Source organism: Cornus florida, unplaced genomic scaffold (genome assembly GCF_030987335.1).
Source record: "Cornus florida cultivar Cherokee Brave unplaced genomic scaffold, ASM3098733v1 CherokeeBrave_3.0.0_Hap2_Chr11, whole genome shotgun sequence".
NCBI classification, from domain to species: Eukaryota; Viridiplantae; Streptophyta; class Magnoliopsida; order Cornales; family Cornaceae; genus Cornus; species Cornus florida.
The window spans coordinates 118,392,206-118,415,799 of NW_026775581.1; the positions used below are offsets into that span (position 1 = coordinate 118,392,206).

General features: G+C 37.0%; 4 protein-coding genes across 5 annotated transcripts; 3 read left to right on the forward strand and 1 right to left on the reverse strand.

Annotated features, from left to right (window-relative positions):
• Positions 1-252: 252 nt before the first annotated feature.
• On the forward strand, positions 253-2,390 carry LOC132281964 (probable pectinesterase/pectinesterase inhibitor 51). Its single transcript, XM_059783611.1, has 2 exons — positions 253-1,360; positions 1,637-2,390. The coding sequence occupies exons 1-2, from the start codon at positions 253-255 to the stop codon at positions 2,317-2,319; spliced, it is 1,791 nt and encodes a 596-aa protein (XP_059639594.1). The 3' UTR covers positions 2,320-2,390.
• A 4,012-nt stretch (positions 2,391-6,402) lies between these two features.
• Positions 6,403-9,454, forward strand: LOC132284850 (probable pectinesterase/pectinesterase inhibitor 51). Its single transcript, XM_059786985.1, has 2 exons — positions 6,403-7,813; positions 8,583-9,454. Exons 1-2 carry the CDS (start codon positions 6,412-6,414, stop codon positions 9,269-9,271), a joined length of 2,091 nt encoding a protein of 696 aa, XP_059642968.1. The 5' UTR covers positions 6,403-6,411; the 3' UTR covers positions 9,272-9,454.
• A 3,091-nt stretch (positions 9,455-12,545) lies between these two features.
• LOC132282854 (probable pectinesterase/pectinesterase inhibitor 51) lies at positions 12,546-14,973 on the forward strand. The gene is made up of 2 exons (XM_059784666.1): positions 12,546-13,616; positions 14,129-14,973. The coding sequence occupies exons 1-2, from the start codon at positions 12,608-12,610 to the stop codon at positions 14,812-14,814; spliced, it is 1,695 nt and encodes a 564-aa protein (XP_059640649.1). The 5' UTR covers positions 12,546-12,607; the 3' UTR covers positions 14,815-14,973.
• Positions 14,974-19,097: 4,124 nt separating this feature from the next.
• Positions 19,098-23,063, reverse strand: LOC132282853 (UDP-glucuronate:xylan alpha-glucuronosyltransferase 1-like). 2 transcript variants are annotated; one of them, XM_059784665.1, is made up of 5 exons: positions 22,835-23,063; positions 22,376-22,433; positions 21,978-22,184; positions 20,809-21,419; positions 19,098-20,585 (listed from the first exon to the last, which is right to left on the reverse strand). In XM_059784665.1, exons 1-5 carry the CDS (start codon positions 22,926-22,928, stop codon positions 19,555-19,557), a joined length of 2,001 nt encoding a protein of 666 aa, XP_059640648.1. In that variant the 5' UTR covers positions 22,929-23,063; the 3' UTR covers positions 19,098-19,554. The 2 variants fall into 2 exon arrangements, with proteins under 2 accessions (XP_059640648.1, XP_059640647.1); XM_059784664.1 differs by having other exon boundaries at positions 20,809-21,437.
• Positions 23,064-23,594: the final 531 nt, after the last annotated feature.

Below are 23,594 nucleotides of genomic sequence, written 5' to 3' on the forward strand. Positions count from 1 at the left end.
TTGCGGAGTGCTACTAGCAACTCTGGCTCTCTCGATGTAATATGCCGACACATCAAAACAAATTTCCATTAAAAAGGACTTGTTGCAGATCTCTATTGGCTGCTTCCAAATACCAATTGAATATTTGTTGTGAGTCACGTGACCAAAGTACAACACTCCATAATGGATGAATCTGACCTATATCTAATTAAATGTCTGCAGATATACACACTAATACACATACTATAGATATACACGTATATATAATTCAGCATGGGAAGAGCTCCATTGTGTTTCCACCCCCAAAGGGCGCCCCCCTCTACACTGCAATTCCTCTTCGTGACAATGGGTAATTATCTTTCCTCTCTCTCCATGTTCTCTCTCTTCATATTTTTATCTCTCTCCTCCGCAGCCCACCTCCACCAACCCCGTCATCCCCAACGCCTCCACCAACCCCGTCATCCCCAACGTTTGTACCAACCCCGACATCCCGGCCGCCCCCACCACCAACGCCGCCCATCCCCAGCGCAACCCTCTGATATCTCAGCCAAACAAGCGATTAGCCTTGCATGCAAGGCCACACGAAACCCAGAAAAATGCGAGGCCCCATTGGTCAACTCCAACAACGTCCCTCCAAACCCGACTCCGATCCAAATCATCGAATTGGCGGTGCGGGTCGCATCCGAAAAAGTCAAAGCCGCCGAGTTAATGCTCCAGCCTATTGTGGACTCGTATGCAGGCGATCCCATCCGCCTGATCGCAGCCAAGAACTGTCTGGAGATCCACCGTCTCACCGAGTACCGTCTCTCACGGACGGCTGAGGTATTGCCACGTGGCGATATCAAGAACGCTCGGGCTTGGATGAGCGCTGTCGTGACGTACGCATATGATTGTTGGTCTGCATGGAAGAACGTGAGCGATAGTCAAACGGTCGCGTTCCTTGAGTCGTTGATCGAGTTGACAACCAACGCTCTGAGCATGATTGTGTCGTATGATAGGTTTGGGAATGAAATCGGGAAGTGGAAACCGCCCGGGACGGAGCGGGTCGGGGATTGGGAGGTTGTGGGTGGACCGGGTCCTGGGTTGGGGTATAAAGGTGGGTTTCCGTCTGGTTTGAAGCCGGACGTGACAGTGTGCAAAGGCGGTAGCGGATGTAACTTCGGGACAGTGCAGGAGGCCGTGAACGCCGCACCGAACAACCTCGAGGGGGTGCGGAGGTTTGTGATCCGGATTAAGGAGGGAGTGTTTGAGGAGACGGTTCGGGTCCCAATGGAAAAGAGGAATGTAGTGTTTTGGGGGGAGGGTATGGGCAAAACTGTCATTACAGGGTCCTTGAATGTGGGCCAGCCTGGGATGAATACCTACAATACAGCTACAGTAGGTAGGTGGATGGTTAAAACTTCAGTAAAATTTTGGTCATTGATTTGGTACCCGTGTTTTAAAAGATGCACTGCATTTGAACTCTCCTAAGGATGATGTCTCTTTATTTAAATTGATTCTTATATGAACAAATTAAAATTTTGAAAATGTGCAATCATGGAACAGAGTTTTTTTTTTTTTAATTAAATTATTTAAAGATGGTTCCATGAATTATATGTATTTATTGTGCTCCATTTAAGGCCATACTCACAGCACAAATTTGATTGTACTGACACAGGAGTGCTTGGTGATGGATTCATGGCACGTGGTCTAACTATCAAGAACACGGCAGGCTCAGCTGCCCAACAAGCAGTAGCTTTCCGATCAGATAGCGATCTATCAGTTATCGAGAACTGTGAATTCATTGGCAACCAAGACACTATATACTCTCACTCCCTTCGCCAATTCTACAAATCATGCCGAATCCAAGGCAATGTGGACTTCATAATGGGAAATTCAGCTGCAATCTTTCAAGACTGCCTCATCTTAATCAGCTCCCGAACCGGTGACAACAATGCCAATGCCGTGACAGCAGTCGCAGCACATGGCAGAATTGACCCTGCCCTATCAACCGGCTTTGTTTTTCAAAATTGCGTGGTCACTGGTACGGACGAGTACAATGCACTACGTCAAAGTAAGCCTAATGTACACCAGAATTTCTTGGGGAGGCCTTGGAAGGAGTTTTCGAGGACAGTTTTCATAAATTGTAAGCTGGAGGCTCTTATTACACCAGAAGGGTGGATGCCTTGGAGTGGTGATTTTGCATTGAAGACACTTTACTATGGCGAATTCGGCAATTCCGGTCCCGGAGCTGATTTGTCCAAAAGAGTACCGTGGAGTAGCCAAATTCCGGCTGACCGTATTAACATGTATTCAGTGCAGAATTTCATTCAAGGTGATAAATGGATTCCATCATCTTAATTATTGGGTTACAATGATTGTTGTAATGGGGTCTGCTTTTCCAAAATTTGGTGTATGTTTGAGTTACTCTGTAAGTGTAATATATTGCTGGTAAAGTTGCATGGATTAATTTTCTTTTTTATTGTGAGTACCATGTCTCAAGCCGATCGCTGGATTTGTGAAAAAAAAAAAATAATAATTCAATTAACTTAATGTACGAGACGCTCGTCATTGTATTAGCGGACTTCGGAAAAAATTTGAACCATCAATGTGGTAGAAACGAAGGAAGTTGTTATAGCAAATGGAACAATTTTACCAATTGTTGCTACGCACGAAGGATACGAGAAAAGTGGTTGCACTCTCCTCAAGTAAAAATAATTTTTGTATATATCCTCGGTTTTTATTTTTATTTTTGCATAATTGGTATGTATTGAAAATGAGAAGAGAAAGCTTATGTATATGTACTATAAGAAATATTGCCTTTACCGGCGCTTTTAAAGTGTCTACCGTTGTTACTTACCCAATACCGAAAGTGCCACTGTTAAGTAATTTTACTGGCGGTCTGTAATAAACCGCCGTTAAATATTTTGTTTTTACGGCGATTTTTATCAAACTGTCATAAAATATTGGTTTTCCGGCGGTTGATATTAAACCGCAGGAATATATTAAGGTAGTTATGGCGGTAATTTTAGGTTTTCCCAGAAGTCAATATTTAGTGCCGTTGAAATTACTTTCTCCAGCGTTGTTTCCCACCGCCAGTCATGAACTGTGATATATATATATATATATTATTTTCTCCCTTCTGGCTCTTTAGTTTAAACTACCAAAAATATTACGTCATATATTAGCTTTAAGTTTAGATTTTCAATAATTAATTAAATAAACGATATAGTTTTGGGCTTAGGTTTTTCTTACCTTTTCAAAACGTGTTTGGGGTTAGGTATTATTCAGAAGACAAAGGCCTCCATTTTTCAAAGACCTATCTTCCACATATATACTCATGTTTTCATGATAACAGTGGTACTGGTGTGATTAGTGGTGCGTTTGGTGGTGGGGGACGCTGATCTCGGTAAAGGCGGTGGTGGTCAAGGTGGGCGGCAAATATCTGAGTTGTGGTGAGCTCTCTTTTTACGATTCATGTTGCCATGGTGTTGAAGCAAATGTATGTAGGGCAATTTGAAGCAAGACGAGAGGTGAAGTTGAACCATTAATTGTCAAGACCTTCGCATAGTCTCACTCATATTCTCAATGAAATGTTGATGTTTTATTTTGAATGATTTCCTTTTGAAGCTTTATTAGATTTTGGTGTTTTCTTTTGAACCTTTTATTAGCACTTGACATTTTGAAACAAAACTTATATTTTATGGATGTTATTGAATTTTAATGCAACTTTGTTATATGTAATATATCAAATTTAAGTTGTTGGATGTTTTGTGATTGGTAAATTATCTTTGATTTCATTGAATAGGGAACAAAATAAAATATTTACTAATATGTAAATTAAACTAGAAAATAATATATATATATATATATTTTTAAAAAATTAACACATTATCGGCGGTTTTAAACACCCCTAAAAGTAAAAAAGTAAACATTACCAGCGCTTCAAAGTGCAGGAGTATACTGGTAAATGACAGTTTACTTACAATACACCGGCAGTTTCAAACGCCCCTAAAAATAAAAAGTCTACATTACCGGCGCTTCAAAGTGCCGCTACTTAATCTTTCACCGGCGGCCATAACCGCTGCTATTTAATCTATCATCGGCGGTTGTATGCATCCGTCGGTACTTATTTCAAACCCGGCGGGTACATAAAAACCGCCGGTGAAACCTAGCGGCGGTGTCTATACCGGCGGTTTTACAAAACCGCCGATAAAGGTTTTTCCGGCGTTTTTGATCCCTTACAGCGGCGGTTTAGACCGCCGCTGAAACCCTTATTTGTTGTAGTACAGTTCACAAAAGGGTACAACTAAAGATCAAAAAATTATACATTGTGGACATCCAAAACTTCAAATGGCATTTTCCTAGCAAAATCAGCAGGAGATTGACAAAGAGATCCATGAAGTCTAGAGTTCATCTCTTCCCAAATTCCCCACAAACCAGCAACAAACCATTCTGGGTTTTAATTACTTACTGGTTGCTCTTGCATATGTGTCCAACCTTGAATAGTTTGATTTTGTTAGGCATGATCAGTTATATTTATTTAGTAAAATTATGAACTATGAAAACTTCATTATCATAAAAGGATAGAAGGTATAGACTTTGTACAAGTTGGATGGAAAAACATGTGAGATTGGGCTAAATTATCAGCATTTAACATATCAAGAAAATGTGTTTATGGGGTTTGTAGCTAGATTATATACATTTGGGTGTTTGGAAAGCGAAGTTAATTTTTAGTAGCGTGCGGTAACGCATTTGGAAAGACAACTCAATTTTTCATAAAGCAAGATGGACGAGGATAATTGTAGGATTGCATGCAGGGGTGAGATAGGATTGCAAAATGGATTGGGCTAAAAAGAAGAGTAGGATTGTATATGAACCGGACTAAGATAAAGAGTAGTATTGTATATGAACAGGGTTGTGAACTAATGCACAATAATATCAAATTTTTTTTGGACCTGGGTTATAGCCCCAAGTTAGCTCTTTAATAGCTTCGCCCCTGATTGCATGAGGATTTCTGGGTCGAGGCCAGAAGAATTTGAAGAAACATGGTTTGTTCATCATTAGTATTTATGTGTCGACTTGTTTACGATCCAAACTTATTTAAAGTCAGCTCAAACTTACTTATCTTGTGCCGAATCATATTAGTGGATCGTGTTGAACTTTGCTGCGCCTAATTTGGGACAAATTATTCGTAGCAACAATAACTTGGTGCAACAAAATGGGAAAGACTCTAGTAAAGACTTTGATCCAATGGTATGAGTTTAATCTCTCCTTTGGTCTCACCAGTGACATATTGTGAATAATGAGTGTATATTATTCAATGTACATTTACTGTAACTTAAAAAGGACAAAAGAAAAAGTCACAATGTATAGTGATCGATGAGGTCTATTTGCTGAATGACAGGAGGTAACATGTGACATACGTACCACTACATGCTGATGAATAATCAAAACACGGGAGTGGAGCTAGAATTGCAAAAATCACCAATGAAGACAGCAGTTATGGTGTGAGATATCTATCAGATAAGAGTGACAAAAGTACAAGTAATGGCCTTACTGGATTGCATCAGGATGGGAGAAATGTGCTCACCAAAGGACATGATTTTAAAGATACGGTTTCTTTTCCTTGGGAGGTCGGTAATGGAGGGATACGACCTTCCACTAATAAGTAGAAATGATTAAAGATAACCGGATAAAACTATATTGGAAGGAAATGAATTTTTATATTCGAACAAGTCTTAGTTGTTGAAATTTAAAAAATAAAAAATAAAGTATGAATTGCGATTGGGTTGGCAATCAAGTGATAGTTAATCAGAAAAATGATTTTGAGTAGAATGAATCTAAAAAGATTATTGTGTGACGGTAATTATAAAGATTTTGGGTAATTATAGAATTGAATAAAGACTCCCGTTATTATTTAAATAAAATGAGTAATTTTTTTTTTTCTTTTTGAATATTTATCTCAACCATTGATTATCATATTAGTTACAAATCCGGATGCTCAAGGTTTTTATTTTTATCAAACGGATCCTGAAATTTATTATTTTCCTTTTACTCAATGTATAGAGTATAGAGAGAAAATGTAAGTGCTTTGAAGCGACGCAAGTAGAGTATGGCACCTAAAAAGTAAAAACCAAAAACTGAACAAGACATGTGAGCCCTAACAGCTGTGGGCCCGCACCCCCTTGGGTTGTGTTTTGTCATCTCCGGAGAGCAAATTATCACTCTAATGTCACTGTAGTGCAGAAGAATTATACAAAAAGATACCCTAAGCCTCTCTATGTTTGATGGTTGGTTAATTGATAAGTTAATATTCTGGGTATTAGGGACCCATACCTTTAGCATCTCGGCAACATCGTTACAATATTAGTAAAGATGAATTTTACAATATAAAAGTGCTTATGCCATACCCTTATTTATTTAAATTTTTATTTTTATAGCAATTGTGACATGCCTATTGGCTACTTCAATATACTAATACCATTTAATGGAGAAAAACTTAAAACCAACCCACCAAATGTATCTGCAGATTCTGCACAATACCAAATAGTGCCTTCTCTCGTCTTCTCACTCTTGTTAGTGGCCACGCCCGTTACATTTGATAACAACAACCAGATCAGCAATCACACACCCGTGACTCCAAACTACTATTCCCAAATCAATCCTTCTCGCAATCAGACATATCACTACATTCCAAATCTTTTCCGATTAACCCCATCATCATCATCGTCTACACACACATATATATATATATACACAAACATGTATACAATGCAGCATAAAAAGTCTGTGAAACTCCCTCTATTGTCCTTCCACCCCAAACCCTCCACTTTGAAATTTCTCACAATTTCAATGGCTTCCGTCTTCATTCTCGCTCTACTCTCTCTCCTCATCTTTTTCTCTCTCTCCTCCGCAACCCACCACCAGCACCCTACATCCCCGCCGCGCTTCACCAGACCCAGATCAAAGCCACCCTCTCCCAAGCCCTCTGTGGTGGGCTCAATCCCGCCTGAGATCCACCTCGCATGCAAGGCCACGCGATACCCACAAACGTGTGAGGCTTCATTGGCCAATTCCAATCACGTCCCTCCAATCCCTAACCCGATTCAAATCATCCAATCAGCTATGCGGGTCTCCGCCCAAAACCTCAATACCGCCCAGTCCATGGTCCAGGCTATCCTGGACTCGTCCGCCCACAATATCAACCGCTCCTCCGCCGCGAAGAACTGTTTAGAGGTGCTCCGTGACTCCGAGTACCGTACCTCACAGACGGCTGACGCTCTGCCACGTGGCAGAATCAAGAATGCTCGGGCTTGGATGAGCGCGGGCCTATTGTACCAGTATGATTGTTGGTCCGCATTGAAGTATGCGAACGATAGTCAACTGGTCAACGAAACCATGGCGTTCTTAGATTCGTTGATCGGTTTGACCAGTAACGCTTTGAGTATGATGGTGTCGTATGATAGGTTTGGGAATGAGACCGCGAGGTGGGAACCGCCCATGACGGAGCGGGACGGGTTCTGGGAAGGTGTGGGTGGACCGGGTGATGGGTTCGGGTATAAGGGTGGGTTTCCGTCTGGCTTGAAGGCGGACGTGACGGTTTGCAAGGGTGGTGGCGGTGGGAAGTGCGACTACGGGACGGTGCAAGAGGCGGTGAACGCAGCGCCTGACAACGAGGGGTTGCGGAGGTTTGTCATTTGGATCAAGGAGGGAGTTTATGAGGAAACGGTTCGGGTCCCACTGGAAAAGAGGAATGTAGTGTTTTTGGGAGATGGAATGGGCAAAACCGTTATTACAGGGTCATTGAACGCGGGTCAGCCTGGGATTTCAACCTACAATACAGCAACAGTTGGTAAGCGGACGCTTAGACCTTTTGCCCCTAATTATATTTTATGCTTTTATATTCTTAGTTAATTGCTGTAACCTTGGAGTATATGTTTAGTTTTAAATTTTTTAAAAAGCCTTCTTTTATACTATTATTTAAATCCCTAAAGAATAATTGATGAAACAATAAATTAATTAACATAAATACTAATGGGTGGATTTGGTGGTCCTAAACACCACTTAAGTTAATTTTTTTATATTTGATGTGTGTATAGAAGATTGTGTCATCATCGTCATTATCATTGACTTAATCCCAGTGTTTAATTCTGTGAATCCATGCTTAATCATTGTTGAAGGTGCACTAAATATTTAAGATGTATATGATTGCTTTTATAACATGAAGATCATTGTGATTTAACACACCTTATGTTTGATGAGTCTTACACCTACCTCCAAAGGCACTTCAAATACAAATATATGAAAAGGGAATTGAATTAGCACCAAGTATTCTCCTACCTTGTGTTGGGACTTGGGAGGACCATGAATTAGACATGAGCAACATGGTTAGTAAATTCTTGGTTCTTGAGAACAGCTTAACTGTCACATTTTATTCACGTAATTTGTCACATAAATCTTCAATTATTGTTGTTACCATGAAATTTTATATAGTGTTTGTTTATAGTATGGAATAAGGAAATGAAAAAGAAAAGTTAGAATCACCAAAGAAGGAATTGAAGAGATCTCTTAATGAATTCTCTGTATTTGAGATGTTTCTAATATTTTCGGTCATTCTGCAGCTGTGCTTGGTGATGGATTCATGGCCAGTGGTCTCACTTTCCAGAACACGGCAGGCCCTAATGTCCACCAAGCAGTAGCCTTCCGATCAGATAGTGATCTATCAGTTATTGAAAACTGTGAATTCATTGGCAATCAAGACACTCTATATGCCCACTCCCTTCGCCAATTCTACAAATCTTGCCTCATCCAAGGCAATGTAGACTTCATTTTTGGAAATTCAGCTTCCATCTTCCAAGACTGCCTCATCTTAGTTCGTCCCCGGCAAGTCAAACCAGAAAAGGGTGAGAGTAATGCCGTGACAGCACATGGCAGAACTGACCCTGCTCAATCAACAGGATTTGTTTTCCAAAATTGTGTGCTCAATGGCACTGAAGAATACATGGCTCTATATCGTAGCAAGCCTAAAGTACACCGGAATTTCTTGGGGAGGCCATGGAAGGAGTATTCGAGGACAGTGTTCATACATTGTAACTTGGAGGCTCTTATAACACCAGCGGGATGGATGCCCTGGAGTGGTGATTTTGCATTGAAGACCCTTTATTACGGTGAATTCGAGAATTCTGGGACCGGAGCTGATTTGTCAGAGAGAGTAACGTGGAGTAGCCGAGTTCCGGCTGAGCATGTTTACTCATATTCAGTGCAGAATTTCATTCAAGGTGATGAATGGATTCCAACATCTTCTTCTTGATTAATAATGTGCTCTGCTTTTGCAGAATTTGTAGAAAATTAGTGTAAGGTAGAGAATTTTGGGTCTATTTGTAATTACCAATTATCAACGACCCCAAATATTATTCGAGTATGAAGTTTCAAAATTCTGATAACATATTGCTTGCAGAGATTGTTTGGATTCTTATCTTATTCAGTTTAGAAACTACATGTCCGATGGTGCTAGAAATGCAACAAAGTGGAAATAACGAATAAAAAAACAGAAAGGCATCCCGAGGAGGGTTCATATAAATACCATCATATATGTAATTAGTATAAAGTATGTACAATGCTATCCAAAGCATGGTTTGCCGGCTTATAACACTTTTTTTTTATGAGTTCGATCAATTTATATTAATATTTGTTTAAATTCGTTATAATGCAATTCATACCAAAATCAATAATGTAATTCATACCAAAATCAATAATGTAAATCATGATCCAAAGTGAATGTAAATCATGATCCAAAGTGAATAACAGTCACTAGTCAGACTATTCGACATACTTAGTGCTACCGTATGATGTCTTAAAGTGGGTCAACCCACTATAAATCATTTCGAAAAACGATTTGCAGTTCAATTCAGAGTAATCCTCCCGTCTCCAGTACGGTCAAAAACAATTTGCTTTATTTGTTGTGAATGTGAAAAGGGTTCCTTATTATTGTATACTCTCCATCATCCCTAGGATCAAAGTCCTCTTCAGTCGAGCCTTGTGGTTCCCATTCCGTGGATGGATATCACCTAACTCACATTATTATAATAATATAAAAGGTAACAAATTTTAAACAAGTGAAAATTCACATAATTTCACACAATTATAGTAACAATGAAATTTACCCAACCCAATTAACCGAGTTTCTCTCACTGTAAAAGATTTTCATCCGTTGCACTAGTTGTGGTAAAAAGCACTTCAACGATATGCATATAGAGTACATAACTCTTTATACGTTTTAAAAAATTTTTAACATATAATTTTTGAGCAAACAAGTACCTAAATGTTGAAAATACTAAGTGCCTCTCTATAACTAAATAAAAAAAGGATAAAAAAATAATTAAATGTGAAATGACTAAAGTGTCCTTTTTTAATTTTTAATTCTTCTTATATATAAGGACATTATTGAAAAAGATAAAAGTATTTTCATAATTTTATATCTTAAGTGCAATGCAAATGACTAAATTTGTTATGAAAAAAAGTGACTTCGAGCCCTTCTTTGATCATTTTTTCAAAATTAATGCGCTTATATAAACATTAGGGATGATATTTGCCAAAAATTTAAATATTAAGAGTGTTTTTTTCATTTTGCGTGCGTGTATATTTGGAGTTGTGATCTAACATTTTGATTAAAACATACACACAAAATAGGATAATGCTTGGGTCCCCCATCTGATGTGGTCCAATGTCATTGAAACATGTGTCTAAAAAATAAAAAATAAATTAAAGATGGACATTACTTATTCTTTACAGGTTAAACATTATTCTTTCCATTTTTTTTTTATTATTTTCTTCTTGAACACGATAAGATACAGGCGGACCGGAGTCTCCTTTGTCTTCCTTTCTCTCTTCACAGCAAAGTAATCATAGAAGAAATCTCAATTAACTAAATATAGACAAAAAACAAAAACTCAGAATTCGGTAGAAAATAGCAAATAAATAATCATTCATTGTCCAAACTTGCTTCATAAATAATTATTGATGTTTTAGTAAAGAGAAAAAAATATCAAAATTCTGTAGAAATCATAGAAGAAATATTTTTTTTTTTGGCCATTATCATGTTTTGCATGAATTCTATTAATTTCTTTTATTTTATTTATGGTTGGATTGCTTAGGTATACTGTCCTATGAATTGATAAAATTCCATAAGCAATCAAGTTGTAAGTTATGAAAATAAAGATAAAAAAATTAGAAAGGCCGGTTAACAAAACAATTAATAAACAAATTATACATTAGTTTTTGACCAAAACTTTTAGGTTTTTAAAAGTAAATAAATAAATATATATATATACATATATATAAAAATATATATATATATATATATATATATAGTTTTATATTATAGTGTTCCGTGTAAAATTAAAGATTTTACACTTATTGAAGACTATATAAAAAAAGTAATGTCCATCTTTAAATTTAAATTTTATTTTATTTTTTATACACATATTCTAATGACGTTAAACCATATCAGCTGAAGGATAAACTTCATCAAGAGGGCCCAAACATTGTCCCACAAAATAAACTTAATTTCATGATGGGGTCCATAAATGGAGAATCCTGACCCATATGTTTGGTGATGAGGATAGTAAATTAACATTCTAGGTATTAGGACCCACAACTTTCCATCCTGGGCACCATCACATTAAAGTGAAGATCAATTTTCCCATAAAATAATTAAATACTTATGCCAGACCTCAGAATTCTATCACTCATTTAATGCCACCAGATTTGAATTTACAAGCATTTCAATTTGCAAATACCACGGCGGACTCAAAATTTTTAATTGGGCCTGATATAAAGTTAAATTTAATAAATTTATAAAATAATTATAATCATTTTTTGTTCGAGTGCATTTTATTGTATATTTTTAAGAAAAAATTTATTAATGAAATTGTGAGTCCATTAATAAATAGAAAGAAAATTAATTAACAGTCCATTAATAAAATTGTCATTGTTCAATATTCTTTGTTTTTTTTTTTTTCTTCTTTTGTCTCTCTCTTTAAATCATAATAAATAATTTATATACTTATATATAAATTATTGACTAACAAAATAATAAACGCTTCTATTATTATTATTTGGACTAAACATTTCTATTATTAAATTTGAATTTTTAAAGACAAGACCAAAAGGTTTTAAAGAGTCATAAATAATATATGTCACAAACGATCTCTAATTTCCATAAATAAGTAACTATAAATGAGAATTTTATAAAATTTTGAAAGGTCAACTTTAATTTTCTTATACAAAATTATCATTAATAATTAGTGTTAATAGAATTCTGAAAAATATTTAGGGAGTCAAATTTAATATTCTATACAAATTTATCATTAATAAGTATACATTATTCCTATAAATAAACGGTATTTAACGGTATTTAACAAAATTATTCCCACTCTTGAGAGTTTAACGATAATCACGAACCCGTAACTCCAAAAACAACTTTTCCGAATCCTCCTCACAATCCAGACATTCCACTATCTTCCAAATCTTTGCATATTAACCACACATTTACACACACTATATATATATACATATAAAGCCAACACAGGAACCCATTAAAACTCCCTCTATTTTCCTTCCAATATTGAAATTCCTCCTCATTTCAATGGCTTCAGTCTTCTTTCTCGCTCTACTCTCTCTCCTCATCTTTTTCTCTCTCTCCTATGCAGCCCCCTACCACCACCGTCGTCCATCCTCACCGCGCTTCACCAGACCCATATCAAATCCACCCTCTCCCAAGCGTTCCGTGATGGTCTCAGTCCCACCTGAGATTCACCTCGCATGCAAGGCCACACGATTCCCAGACACGTGTGAATCCTCATTGGCCAATTCCAATCACGTCCCTCCAAACCCAAACCCGACCCAAATTATCGAATCAGCCATGTGGGTCTCCGACCAAAACCTCAAAACCGCCCAGTCCATGGTCCAGGATATCCTGGACTCCTCCGCAGGCAATTTCAACCGCTCGAACGCAGCCAAGAACTGTGTGGAGTTCCTCCGTAACTCCGAGTACCGTACCACACAGACCGCTGACGCTCTGCCACTTGGCAGGATCAAGGACGCCCGCGCCTGGATGAGCGCGGGACTATTGTACCAGTATGATTGTTGGTCCTCATTGAAGTACGCGAACGATAGTCAACAGGTCAACCAAACAATGGCGTTCTTAAATTCCTTGATTGGGTTGAGCAGTAACGCTTTGAGTATGATGCTGTCGTACGATAGATTTGGCAATGACACCGGGAAGTGGGTTCCGCCTATGACGGAGCGGGCCGGGTTCTGGGAGGGAGTGAGTGGCCCGTGTGATGGAGCCGGATTGGGGTACAAGGGTGGGATTCCGTCGGGTCTGAAGGCCGACGTGACGGTGTGCAAGGGCGGTGGTAGTGAGAAGTGTAACTACCAGAGCGTGCAGGCTGCGGTGGACGCTGCCCCGAACAATCAGGGGGTGCGGAGGTTTGTCATTTGGATCAAGGAAGGGGTGTATGAGGAAACGGTTCGGGTCCCACTAGAGAAAAAGAATGTAGTATTTTTGGGAGATGGCATGGGTAAAACGGTCATTACGGGGTCATTGAATGTGGGCCAGCCTGGGATCTCAACCTACAAATCAGCTACGGTTGGTAAGTGGACTTTTAAAACTTTTGCCCCTAATCCTATTAAATTGTTATTCTTTTACAGGGTAATGACATAAAATTTTATGTGAATAAAAGACATTTTAAAAATATTAATGACATCAGTCTCACTTTAATCCAAATAATTATTCTTTTTTCTATATTATATTGTATTTAGTGTCGGCATGTTTAGTTAAAATTTGAAAGAAATAAAAAATAAAAAATCAGTGACAATAGTGATGAACAATAAAATATATATATATATATATATATATATATATATATATATATATATATATATTTTTCATTGAAATTATATGATGCATAGTTTTAGTGGTTTCATATTTAATCAATGACCATAGCGAAAGGCACAGTTATTTTTGGACTTCCTACCTTTTGTTTGACACTGTGTAGCAATGCGAAACAAAGATGTAGACTGTCTACCGAAGAAGGCATAGAAAAGACCTGTTGATGAAATTTATGCAAGTTGGGATGTTTGTAATATTTCAATCATGTTGCAGGTGTATTTGGTGATGGATTCATGGCCAGTGGTCTCACTATCCAGAACACCGCGGGGCCTGATGCTCATCAAGCAGTAGCCTTCCTATCAGATAGTGACCTATCTATTATTGAAAACTGTGAATTCATCGGCAATCAAGACACTTTATATGCCCACTCCCTTCGCCAATTCTACAAATCCTGCCGCATCCATGGCAATGTAGACTTCATCTTTGGAAATTCAGCTTCCATCTTCCAAGACTGCCTCATCTTGGTTCGCCCCCGGCAAGTCAATCCAGAAAAGGGTGAGAAAAATGCTGTGACAGCACATGGCAGAACTGACCCTGCTCAATCAACAGGCTTTGTTTTCCAAAATTGTATGCTCAATGGCACTGAAGAATACATGGCACTATACCGTAGCAATCCTAAAGTACACCTGACTTATTTGGGGCGGCCGTGGAAGGAGTACTCGAGGACAGTGTTCATACATTGTAACTTGGAGGCTCTTATTACACCAGAAGGGTGGCTGCCTTGGGATGGCGAATTCGCCTTGAATACACTTTACTATGGGGAATTCGAGAATTCTGGTCCCGGAGCTGATTTATCAAAAAGAGTAACTTGGAGTAGCAAAATTCCGGCGGAGCATGTTTACTCATACTCAGCGCAGAATTTCATTCAAGGTGATCAATGGATTCCAACATCTTCTTGATTAATCCGATTATAATGATTATTATATTATGCTTTACTTTTTCAGAATTTCTAGAAATTAGTATATCAATAGGAAGTTTGAGGTCCCTTTGTAAATTAGTACTTACCAATTATCAATCTCAAATAATATTGGAGTAAGAAGTTTCAAAATTTTTATCAATAGCTCGTGTTTATATTTGTCTGATAACACTTGGAAGAAAGCGGAGATATCACTTGGGCTAACCCCTTTAGATACTACATTTGTTTCTTTATAGACACAATACTTTTATTTTTGTAACTATATATTCAAGACTGTTGTCTCAGTTTCACATTCAAAAGCACTAGTCATAGGAAGCTCATGACCACCGATAAGAGACATAATATGACCACCCGTTCGTAATACTATCCTTGCAACAAATGTGGTGATCTAAACCTTAGCAAACATATTTGTCTACACTTTCGATAAAGGAAGCACTATGACCACAACTATTTCGGTTGCCTTGACGGCAGTTTAATGCGACTTAGAAAATTTTCCATCGACTCAGCAGTCTGAACCTTGCACTTCTGTCAATGGAGTTTTCATTTGATAGGATTGCGTGTCCGGTCATACTCACGATTATTGCCTTCACGATACTTGTCACATGGAGTGTTCTCCTGCCATTAATGAGAGAATGACGTCTCACGACTTAAAGACACGATGGCAACATCGCAAGCCAAACACCGAAATTGCACATATCACTTTCAGCTCTTTGTCACTCACAATCAATTTCAGTAAATAAGTTTGTCACTTGAATTACAGAAATACCCTATGGTTTTCATGAAATGCTAAGGATGTCATTAAAGACCATCTCATTCGTCATTAGTCAACAATTGCATAAAAGGGAGCTAGGGGTGGTCACCAGAGTGAACTAATAATGAAGTTTGTCCCTTTACGCTAAGAAACAAGTGATCTAGTAAAGTAATGGAGGGTAGTTTTGGCTTTCCAAGCCAATTTTTTTTTGTCAAGAATGTACATAATTCCCAGAGTCACATGAGGCTGTGCAGGTAGGGTCCAAAAATACGATACCCATGTCTCTTCTATCACATGCTGCAGAAAATGTCAAAACATTTGGTTTTACATTGAATGTGAGCCTTGTAAGTTCACATGTGAACTAAGAATTGAGTTCAGGAGTGAACCTTGGTGCAAGGGGTCGGATGCTTCGCGGTTTAACTCAAAAGTTTAAGTTATTGAGGAGAGCTAACATCCAACCCATGTATACCTGTTTTCCTTCCCATCCGGATCCGATGTGGAGCACCTCTAACAACAGTCCAGGTCCAAAGGCCATGCAGGATTGGTACCTAGCTGCTGTTTTCTTTTTAAATTCAATTCAGCGTTTTTCTAAAAGTTTTTTTTTTTTTTTTAAAAAAAAAAAAATTTCCAATTCAGTGTTACCAACACAAAGAAAGGTTCCTTCATGAATTCTACCATATTGTCTCTATGTCACTCTGAAAAGCAAAATTAAGAACTTCCTCAAAAACTTTCTGCTAGAATTACACTCAACTATACCATCAGTGATTCAGTATCAATCATTGATTCTACTTTAGAAAGTCTTTTCAATTTATTTGAAGTTGGTTACATGAATCTTGTTTCGTCAAAAGTCTATAAACCTACAACGTAGTTAACCACATGATATTTCATCTTTCTTTACTGTTCCAATTCGTGTTGATTTTTAGTCTTCTCCTTCTCTTAGCATTATCCATAATGTGAACCACATCACCCTTTCTCACGGATTCAGTTCTACTCTCATTTTATGTCCAATCAATGAGACTTTTACCATGCATATGTTTAAAATTTCAACTTTTCTTTCCTTTCCACACATCTCTCTCAATATTCACATTTTGACTACGATCAATCTAAAAGTATATTAATTATTTCTTAACCGACTAGTCAACTACCGACCATCACTTGTGAAAAAGAACTAAAGAAAATAGCAAGCCAGTTTGGGCTCTTTATATACTTCCTCTCCAAAAAGTGAGACCTACCCAACAACCCACTATAAAATCCCCCCACAAGTGGAATTTCCACTATCAGTGGCAAATGCACATTGAACATCCATTTCAACTGTTTGCCATAATCCTCTTTTAAGCCCCGCAATGTTCACACACTGTTTTTTTTTTTTTTTTTTTCCTGATTGTTTTCTAAATACTTGGCTTAAAAGTGTTCCAATATCCACCACATATAACTTCCAAATTCTCCCATCAAAATAATCATATACATATACCTCTAAGCAATAATGAACACATCACCTACTATACTATCTACAAGCATTTCCTTACGTGCACAAGTTTTGTTAATTTAGACAGCCACTTGGTCTTGAACCACCTATTTTGCACATTACATTATGATACTCTTGTTGACACATAATAATCACATCAAAAGTTGGCAGTTATGTGGTTCCTTGCTATAGAAAATCGCCGATCTGCAAGTGGGTTGTACTAGCTAATCTCTAGTTTCAATATATTAGTAGGTAAATGACAATCTAATTGTCCAAGGGAGAGAGGAAAGTTTCTAATAGAATAAGAGTAAAGATATAAAGATTAGAAGAAAAGCAAATCAGATGCAAATTTGTTATAAATTAACTAATCAAGTGTCTAATGGTGCAACTAACCTGTGATTGAAACATGGGTTGATGTAGCTTGTTTGCATAAGGAACAAGCTAAAATGGGTAATCTGTTTTTTTGAACTTGTGTCGTGTACATAAAGAACTATGGGTAGAGGGAAATGCTGTGGATATTGCAGTTAGTGTCAGGGTGAAAACGTTTTCTAAAAAATTGCTATGTGATGAATCATTTTGTGCTGAACTGCTTCCAAAGATATGGGAACTGATGTCATACAATTAATAATTTTGTGCTAATTTGGATTGATTGAAGAGGAATTATTTATAAAATCCTCAACTAGGTCCTAATCAAGGATATTGCTGTTTTGTGTGGGTTGTATAGACATGTGATATAAGTTGGCAATATGCTGACTTTTGTGATTGCCATTCTTAGAGTTCCTGAATATTATGACTAGTTTTTGGCAAATGGTTTTGGAAATTTCCGTTTCTTGACACCTATGAGGTTTAAGGGGAAAATCACAACCACCAAGAATTTGCCATCGTTTTGTACAAATTGCTGATGGCCAATACGCAATAGAATATTAGTGCAGGTCATTTTCTTGTCCCATTTAGTCGGTTTTGGGAGATAGTTAAAAGTCCAAGTATTTTGGGTTCGAAGATGACAATACAATAAATTTCCTGGCAAGTAGATTTAGCTAGATTCTAGTTTCTGGCTCTGTTTCATCATAAACTTCACAAATATACTGGAGTTTGAGCATGAATGGGGCTGGATGACAATTTATAACTTTTTATAATCATGTTCTACGTGCCCTTTGGATATGGATCTTCTGCTCAAATTGTTCCTTTTTGCAAGGATCTAATAAGAATAAACCGAAATCAATTTCATTCTAATGTAGTAATCACTGTGAATTCTTGGTTATTGAGATTCATCACAATTCGGATTAATACTACCTTCCAATTGAAAACTACGGCTTCTGTACTTTCATGTGCTACAATATTTAGTTTGCTTGATTACTAGAAGAATGAGAGAAATCAGAGGGCGGGCGCCCTAACTTGTTTTCCATCTCTTTCAGGTAACCCTGATCTTAGACACATTTTACAAGTGCACATTTTTATCCAGTTAATCATTTCATTTCATTTCTTTACTGCTAAAACTTTCCATTCTGTCCCCTAACTGATAATAATGCTTTAACAGTGGACCACTGTCTGTTGTGTATGTGTAAACAATCACATATTTTTATTCCATATACATCATAATTTTGTGTATATAATTTTTTATTTTCTTAAAAAAAATTAATAATTAAACATCAATAAGAAGGTTTATGTTTCATCACAATAGGGTATAACCGCATATCACACAGACCTGTTGGTCCATAAAGCATAATACTTTGCGTTTATGAGAATTTGACACTACTTACAAAGTAGATTCTCTTTTAAGTTATATGTTCTTGTATCTGCTCACACAAACCACCCAACACAGCAGTATGTGGACCATCAGCATGCCAAGAAGGTTAGCTAATCATAATATATATAGTTTTCTTTTTCTCTCTTTTATTTATTCATTTATCTTTATGTTCTTGTCAAGTTTTCTTTTCTAAGTATAACATTTGGCCAAAACATTTGTAAGAGTAAGAAATACTGTAAGTTAATGATCGGTACAGGTAGATAAGGATCCATAAAGTGCATAAGATAGTTCTGTCTACTGGTTATATATTTATAAATACATTATGACTGTATAAACAATCTAGCAAACCAGCAATTATATATGTAGGATTCATTTGAATATTAAGGGTACTTATCAGGACACTACATTTCTAGAATAATTTATCACTTCATAGATAAATTTTCTGTACCTAAACAGATTCTATTTAGCAGATTTCCTTTGTAACTGGTAATGTAACCCAAACAAAACAGACAAAATATACATAATATGGAAAAAAGCAAGTGATTTTTCTCTTGTGAGATGATTGGAAATTCCAATCAAATCTGTTTATGAATCAGCCTCAGAATAATCAGAGGTAATAAAATCCACCGTACTCAAATTCCTAATTGTGTCTAAAACACCTTTATGCATAATAGAAAGAGTAAATGTGAACCAATTTCTGTAAGTCTGTACCATTTACTTAAAAATCTGAACATGGTGAAATAAAAATAGAAGTTGCTACTCACAATCCAGAAAGGGATGACATCGTAATGGCAGGTGGTGTCGGGGTAAAAGCTTCATCGTCTGTCCAATTTGTCTCACCCCAGTGGCGTAACATGCTCTTCCAGTTGCACAGATTGTCAATGCACTTCTTCAAACGCCTGTCCTGGACTTTAATTCTCCAATGCCCATCCGTGTAGTTTGCCTTTTCAGCTTCCCTCCGGTCCCATTCCAATTGTGCCTTCTGCTTTGATTGCAACATGCAAAACTGGTGCAATGGCTCTGGCATTGCATCATGCACTTTCCACCACTTCTTGTGAGCAACGTCGCTTGCAAACTCTTGAAAAATGTCCATATTCCAATTGCAATCATAGTCCCGGAAGCACAGCCATGGCTTCACTCCTAGATAGTGGAGCACATAAAGAACTGGTGGCTCAGCCCCAAAAAGCCAAGTTTTCTTTCGTTTTACTGCCTCCTCATCACCGATCCAAAAATGTTTCAAGAAATTTATGTGTTTTGGTATCCGATGCCACCATGTAAAGATTTCATTCAAGTACCCCTGGTCTCCGCCATTGTAAGACTCAATCTCATTGATATGATCCATCAAAAGCTGGAATGTACAATTTGATGGCTCAATTACCATTACACCAGAGTTGAAGAGTGTGCCATTGTTTCCCGTGGCTGAAATTTCTGGCATCCCAAATAAGAAATCTATGTTTCTAAGTATAAGCATGTCAGCATCAATGAAAATGATCTTGTCATAATCTGTCAGCTGCCATAATCGAAATTTGCTGTAATTCCATTCATTGTATGCATCTTTCTCAGCTTTTGGATTCCTTATCCTCTGGATTGTCCGAATTTTCCACCCTGCTGCCTCTAGTCCACTCCTGTGATATGTGCTGATCGTCGAATCAACAAGTATCACTAGGTCTCGGGTAGATCCTGCCATGCGGATGCTTTGGGCTGCAGCTATGGCTCCACAAACATATACATGAGCGGAATGCAGGATCGTTGCATATGCCTCTCGGTGAACATTTCCAGAGTAAGTTGGTTCTATTTTCAAGTGTTAATCAACAAAATTCCGTGAGCAAAACAAACCTTTACACAATTTGAGTAAAAAAAATGAAATATCTAAGAGGATCATGATAACAAAATGAAGAACAACCATATTGCTGAGTTTAATACTGAATTATAGATTGATAGATAGATAGAGAAAGAGAGAGAGAGGGGTGACATGGAGTATAAGCAACTGAAAGAAAACTGGTTTAGAGCTGACCTTCAGCTTTTAGTGGAAGAGCAAGTTCACATGATCCAACTGGGAGCTGGAGTTTTTCTCTCAACACATTCAAGTTTGGTTCGTATAACCATGCGTTGCCTTCACGTTTAACAAGCTCCTTGCAAGTAAAGAGGTTCGGTATTGGGAAGCACTTGGTAACGAATAGCAAATGCACAGGGTGAGAGCCTTTGGCAGAGGCTGCTAACTCAGCAGCTGCAAGCTGCAAGTGCAACCGAGCAACGTCTCTAGACCAGTTCCCCTCATTTCGACAAGGAAGTTTCACAGCAATGAGATCAAGCCGTTTTCTTGCCCCATCAAGCTTTGGCAGAGATGGGCAAATGGGGACATCTTCTTCTTGTTCTTCATCAATCCATTCCGGGTACAAGGAATCCCATGTCACATTTTGTTCGGCGTAGTCCAGGTGCAGAACAGTGTGATTGGCAATAGGGAGAACTTGTTTCCAGTGATTGTTTTCGATCTTATTGAAGTTCAGAAGACCAATTCCATGAATTTTATTCTTGTTCTCTATTTTATCAATGACTTTGGAGATTTCATCCCAATCAATGTCCAAATGTGGTATATATCGCAGATCAGTTGCTCCCCATATCAACCTGTTCACAAAATGTGGCCTGCATTAAATAGCTATGCATTAAATAGGGGCTAATCTTTTTTTTCATGAAACATTTTTTGTTTGATCACATTTGCCTCGTATGTGTTGCTAAAATGAATAAAACAGAAAATATATTCTATAATTCTGAAAACGAGTTCCTTAGTCAATAAATGACTCCCCCATTGCTCCAGAGCTCCATTCAAGACATTGTAAGATTCAAAAAAAAAAAAAAAAAAAAAAATCTAGAAAAGCAAATGAACATCGAATGATTCGTAAGCGTGTGAAAGTAATACAATAGAAGATACAGTTTGTTAAATGATATCAGAAGACCAGAGAGGTAGGTAAATGAGACGAATTGATGTGAGACCTCACAAACCAACAATTATCACTGCATCCCATTGAGACATTTTATCTACAGCATTCCATTTTATAATACATGTCTGGTGCACAAACCTAAGAGAGGAACAACTAATATATATATAATATATATATATATATTGGGAAGTGAAGTGATATGAATATGAGTAGTAACACATAGCAAAAGAGGAAGCAAAGTTACCTAGAAACAGAGTGCGCTATATGGTCGTGGTGACAAATCCATGGAGTTTGTAGAAATGTCACAAAAGTAGCGAATATAATGATGAGCAGGACAAGTTTGAGTGGATGAAACTTGCATTTCACACTCTTGTCTTGAATGGGGATGTGGAAGGGCTTCTCAATATCTTTAACTTTACTTCTTGGTAATCTTCTTTTGTTCATCTCTTCACTGATTCAAGAATGTGTGTATTAGTAGGTGAAACAAAGATCAGACAAAACAAGAAAAAAAAAAAAAAAAAAACAATAAATGGTCTAAAACTAAAAAACTTTTACTGCTATTATGAGAATTTTGGCATATAATATAACCAGTTGGTAGATTTTAATGGAAATAATGGTAGAAAAAAAATCAGAGAAACTCACATTGACACAGATGATCTTTGTCTAGCCTCCATGGGACTGAGCGAAGGGAACATATGATCTACAAAACATAACATCACAAATCACAAAACAAACCATATCATACAATATGTCCAGTGCGTGTGTAATATATATATATATATATATATATATATATATAAGTTCTTCCAACAATGGGAAAATACATATGAGCAATTTAATAACAAAAACAAATATATACTAACTATAACGGCAATAAATATAACTTCGCAATAACTAAAACAAAAACATCCCTTACAAGATTAATTAGAAAAAAAATCACTTTGAATAAAATGTTTGAACCAATATTTCTGAGATGAAAGAAGAAATCAAGGTAGTGATAGAAACATATATATATATATATTATAAATGGCTACAAAGAATCAACATACGTGAACTGCATATAAAATTTTGAATCATATTTGTATGAGTAAATCAACCAACCTTGAATGCAGAGAGAGAGAGGGCTTTGTTGCAGAAATTTTTGGAGCTTTGTGTTAATGGTGGAGAAGAAGGCGGATAGAGAGAAGCTGAGCATGGAAGGGTAGACAATATAGAGAAAGTAACGTCAGTTTGAATTCTCTTTGTTTTATTATCTTTTCACTGTATAAGCAGTTATTTTCTTTCCTATTTTGATGAATCAATTTAATATTTAATTTCGACTTTGAGTTTGTCTGTGTCACCAACCTTTTTTTATCCTTTTTCTCACAACATTTATTATTGGCATTTGTTCACCCATGTTTACTTAGTGTGCCTTTCAAGTGGTAGGATCTGAAAACTTGTTTGGACGGCATGAAATTGTGTGTGTGTATATATATATATATATAAACTTTATTCAATTCACTGAAATGGATCACCATGGTTGATATTAGTTTTTCTTTAAAAAGTACCATTTAAGTTTGCGATACTTTCAATATCGTTACAAAGGTAAAGTTTAGAAGTTCTGAATCGGAGCCGATTTAAAATTAGAAAAAAAATTAGTTAAATTTCAAAAGATGAAATTCACATATGGAGACATAATACCAAAGACAAATTTCTCTTCAATTTCATAATACCAATAATATATTTTAAAAATATAATAGTATGGTACAAAATGAAGTTTACATGAAACCAATAATGTCAATTACTCATCAACATTCAGACATATAGTGGCGTTGGCAGGAAATACGGGAGGTAAATGTTCGAGGTATCGCTTCCGAGTCGC

Coding starts and splice junctions, on each gene's coding strand:
- LOC132282854 (XM_059784666.1), top strand. CDS start 12,608: ATGGCTTCAGTCTTCTTTCTCGCTCTACTCTCTCTCCTCATCTTTTTC. Junction 13,617..14,128: donor CTACAAATCAGCTACGGTTG/GTAAGTGGACTT, acceptor ATCATGTTGCAG/GTGTATTTGGTGATGGATTC.
- LOC132284850 (XM_059786985.1), top strand. CDS start 6,412: ATGCCTATTGGCTACTTCAATATACTAATACCATTTAATGGAGAAAAA. Junction 7,814..8,582: donor CTACAATACAGCAACAGTTG/GTAAGCGGACGC, acceptor GTCATTCTGCAG/CTGTGCTTGGTGATGGATTC.
- LOC132281964 (XM_059783611.1), top strand. CDS start 253: ATGGGAAGAGCTCCATTGTGTTTCCACCCCCAAAGGGCGCCCCCCTCT. Junction 1,361..1,636: donor CTACAATACAGCTACAGTAG/GTAGGTGGATGG, acceptor GTACTGACACAG/GAGTGCTTGGTGATGGATTC.
- LOC132282853 (XM_059784664.1), bottom strand. CDS start 22,928: ATGCTCAGCTTCTCTCTATCCGCCTTCTTCTCCACCATTAACACAAAG. Junction 22,185..22,375: donor CAAAGATCATCTGTGTCAAT/GTGAGTTTCTCT, acceptor TTCTTGAATCAG/TGAAGAGATGAACAAAAGAA. Junction 20,586..20,808: donor TCTTCCACTAAAAGCTGAAG/GTCAGCTCTAAA, acceptor ACTTGAAAATAG/AACCAACTTACTCTGGAAAT.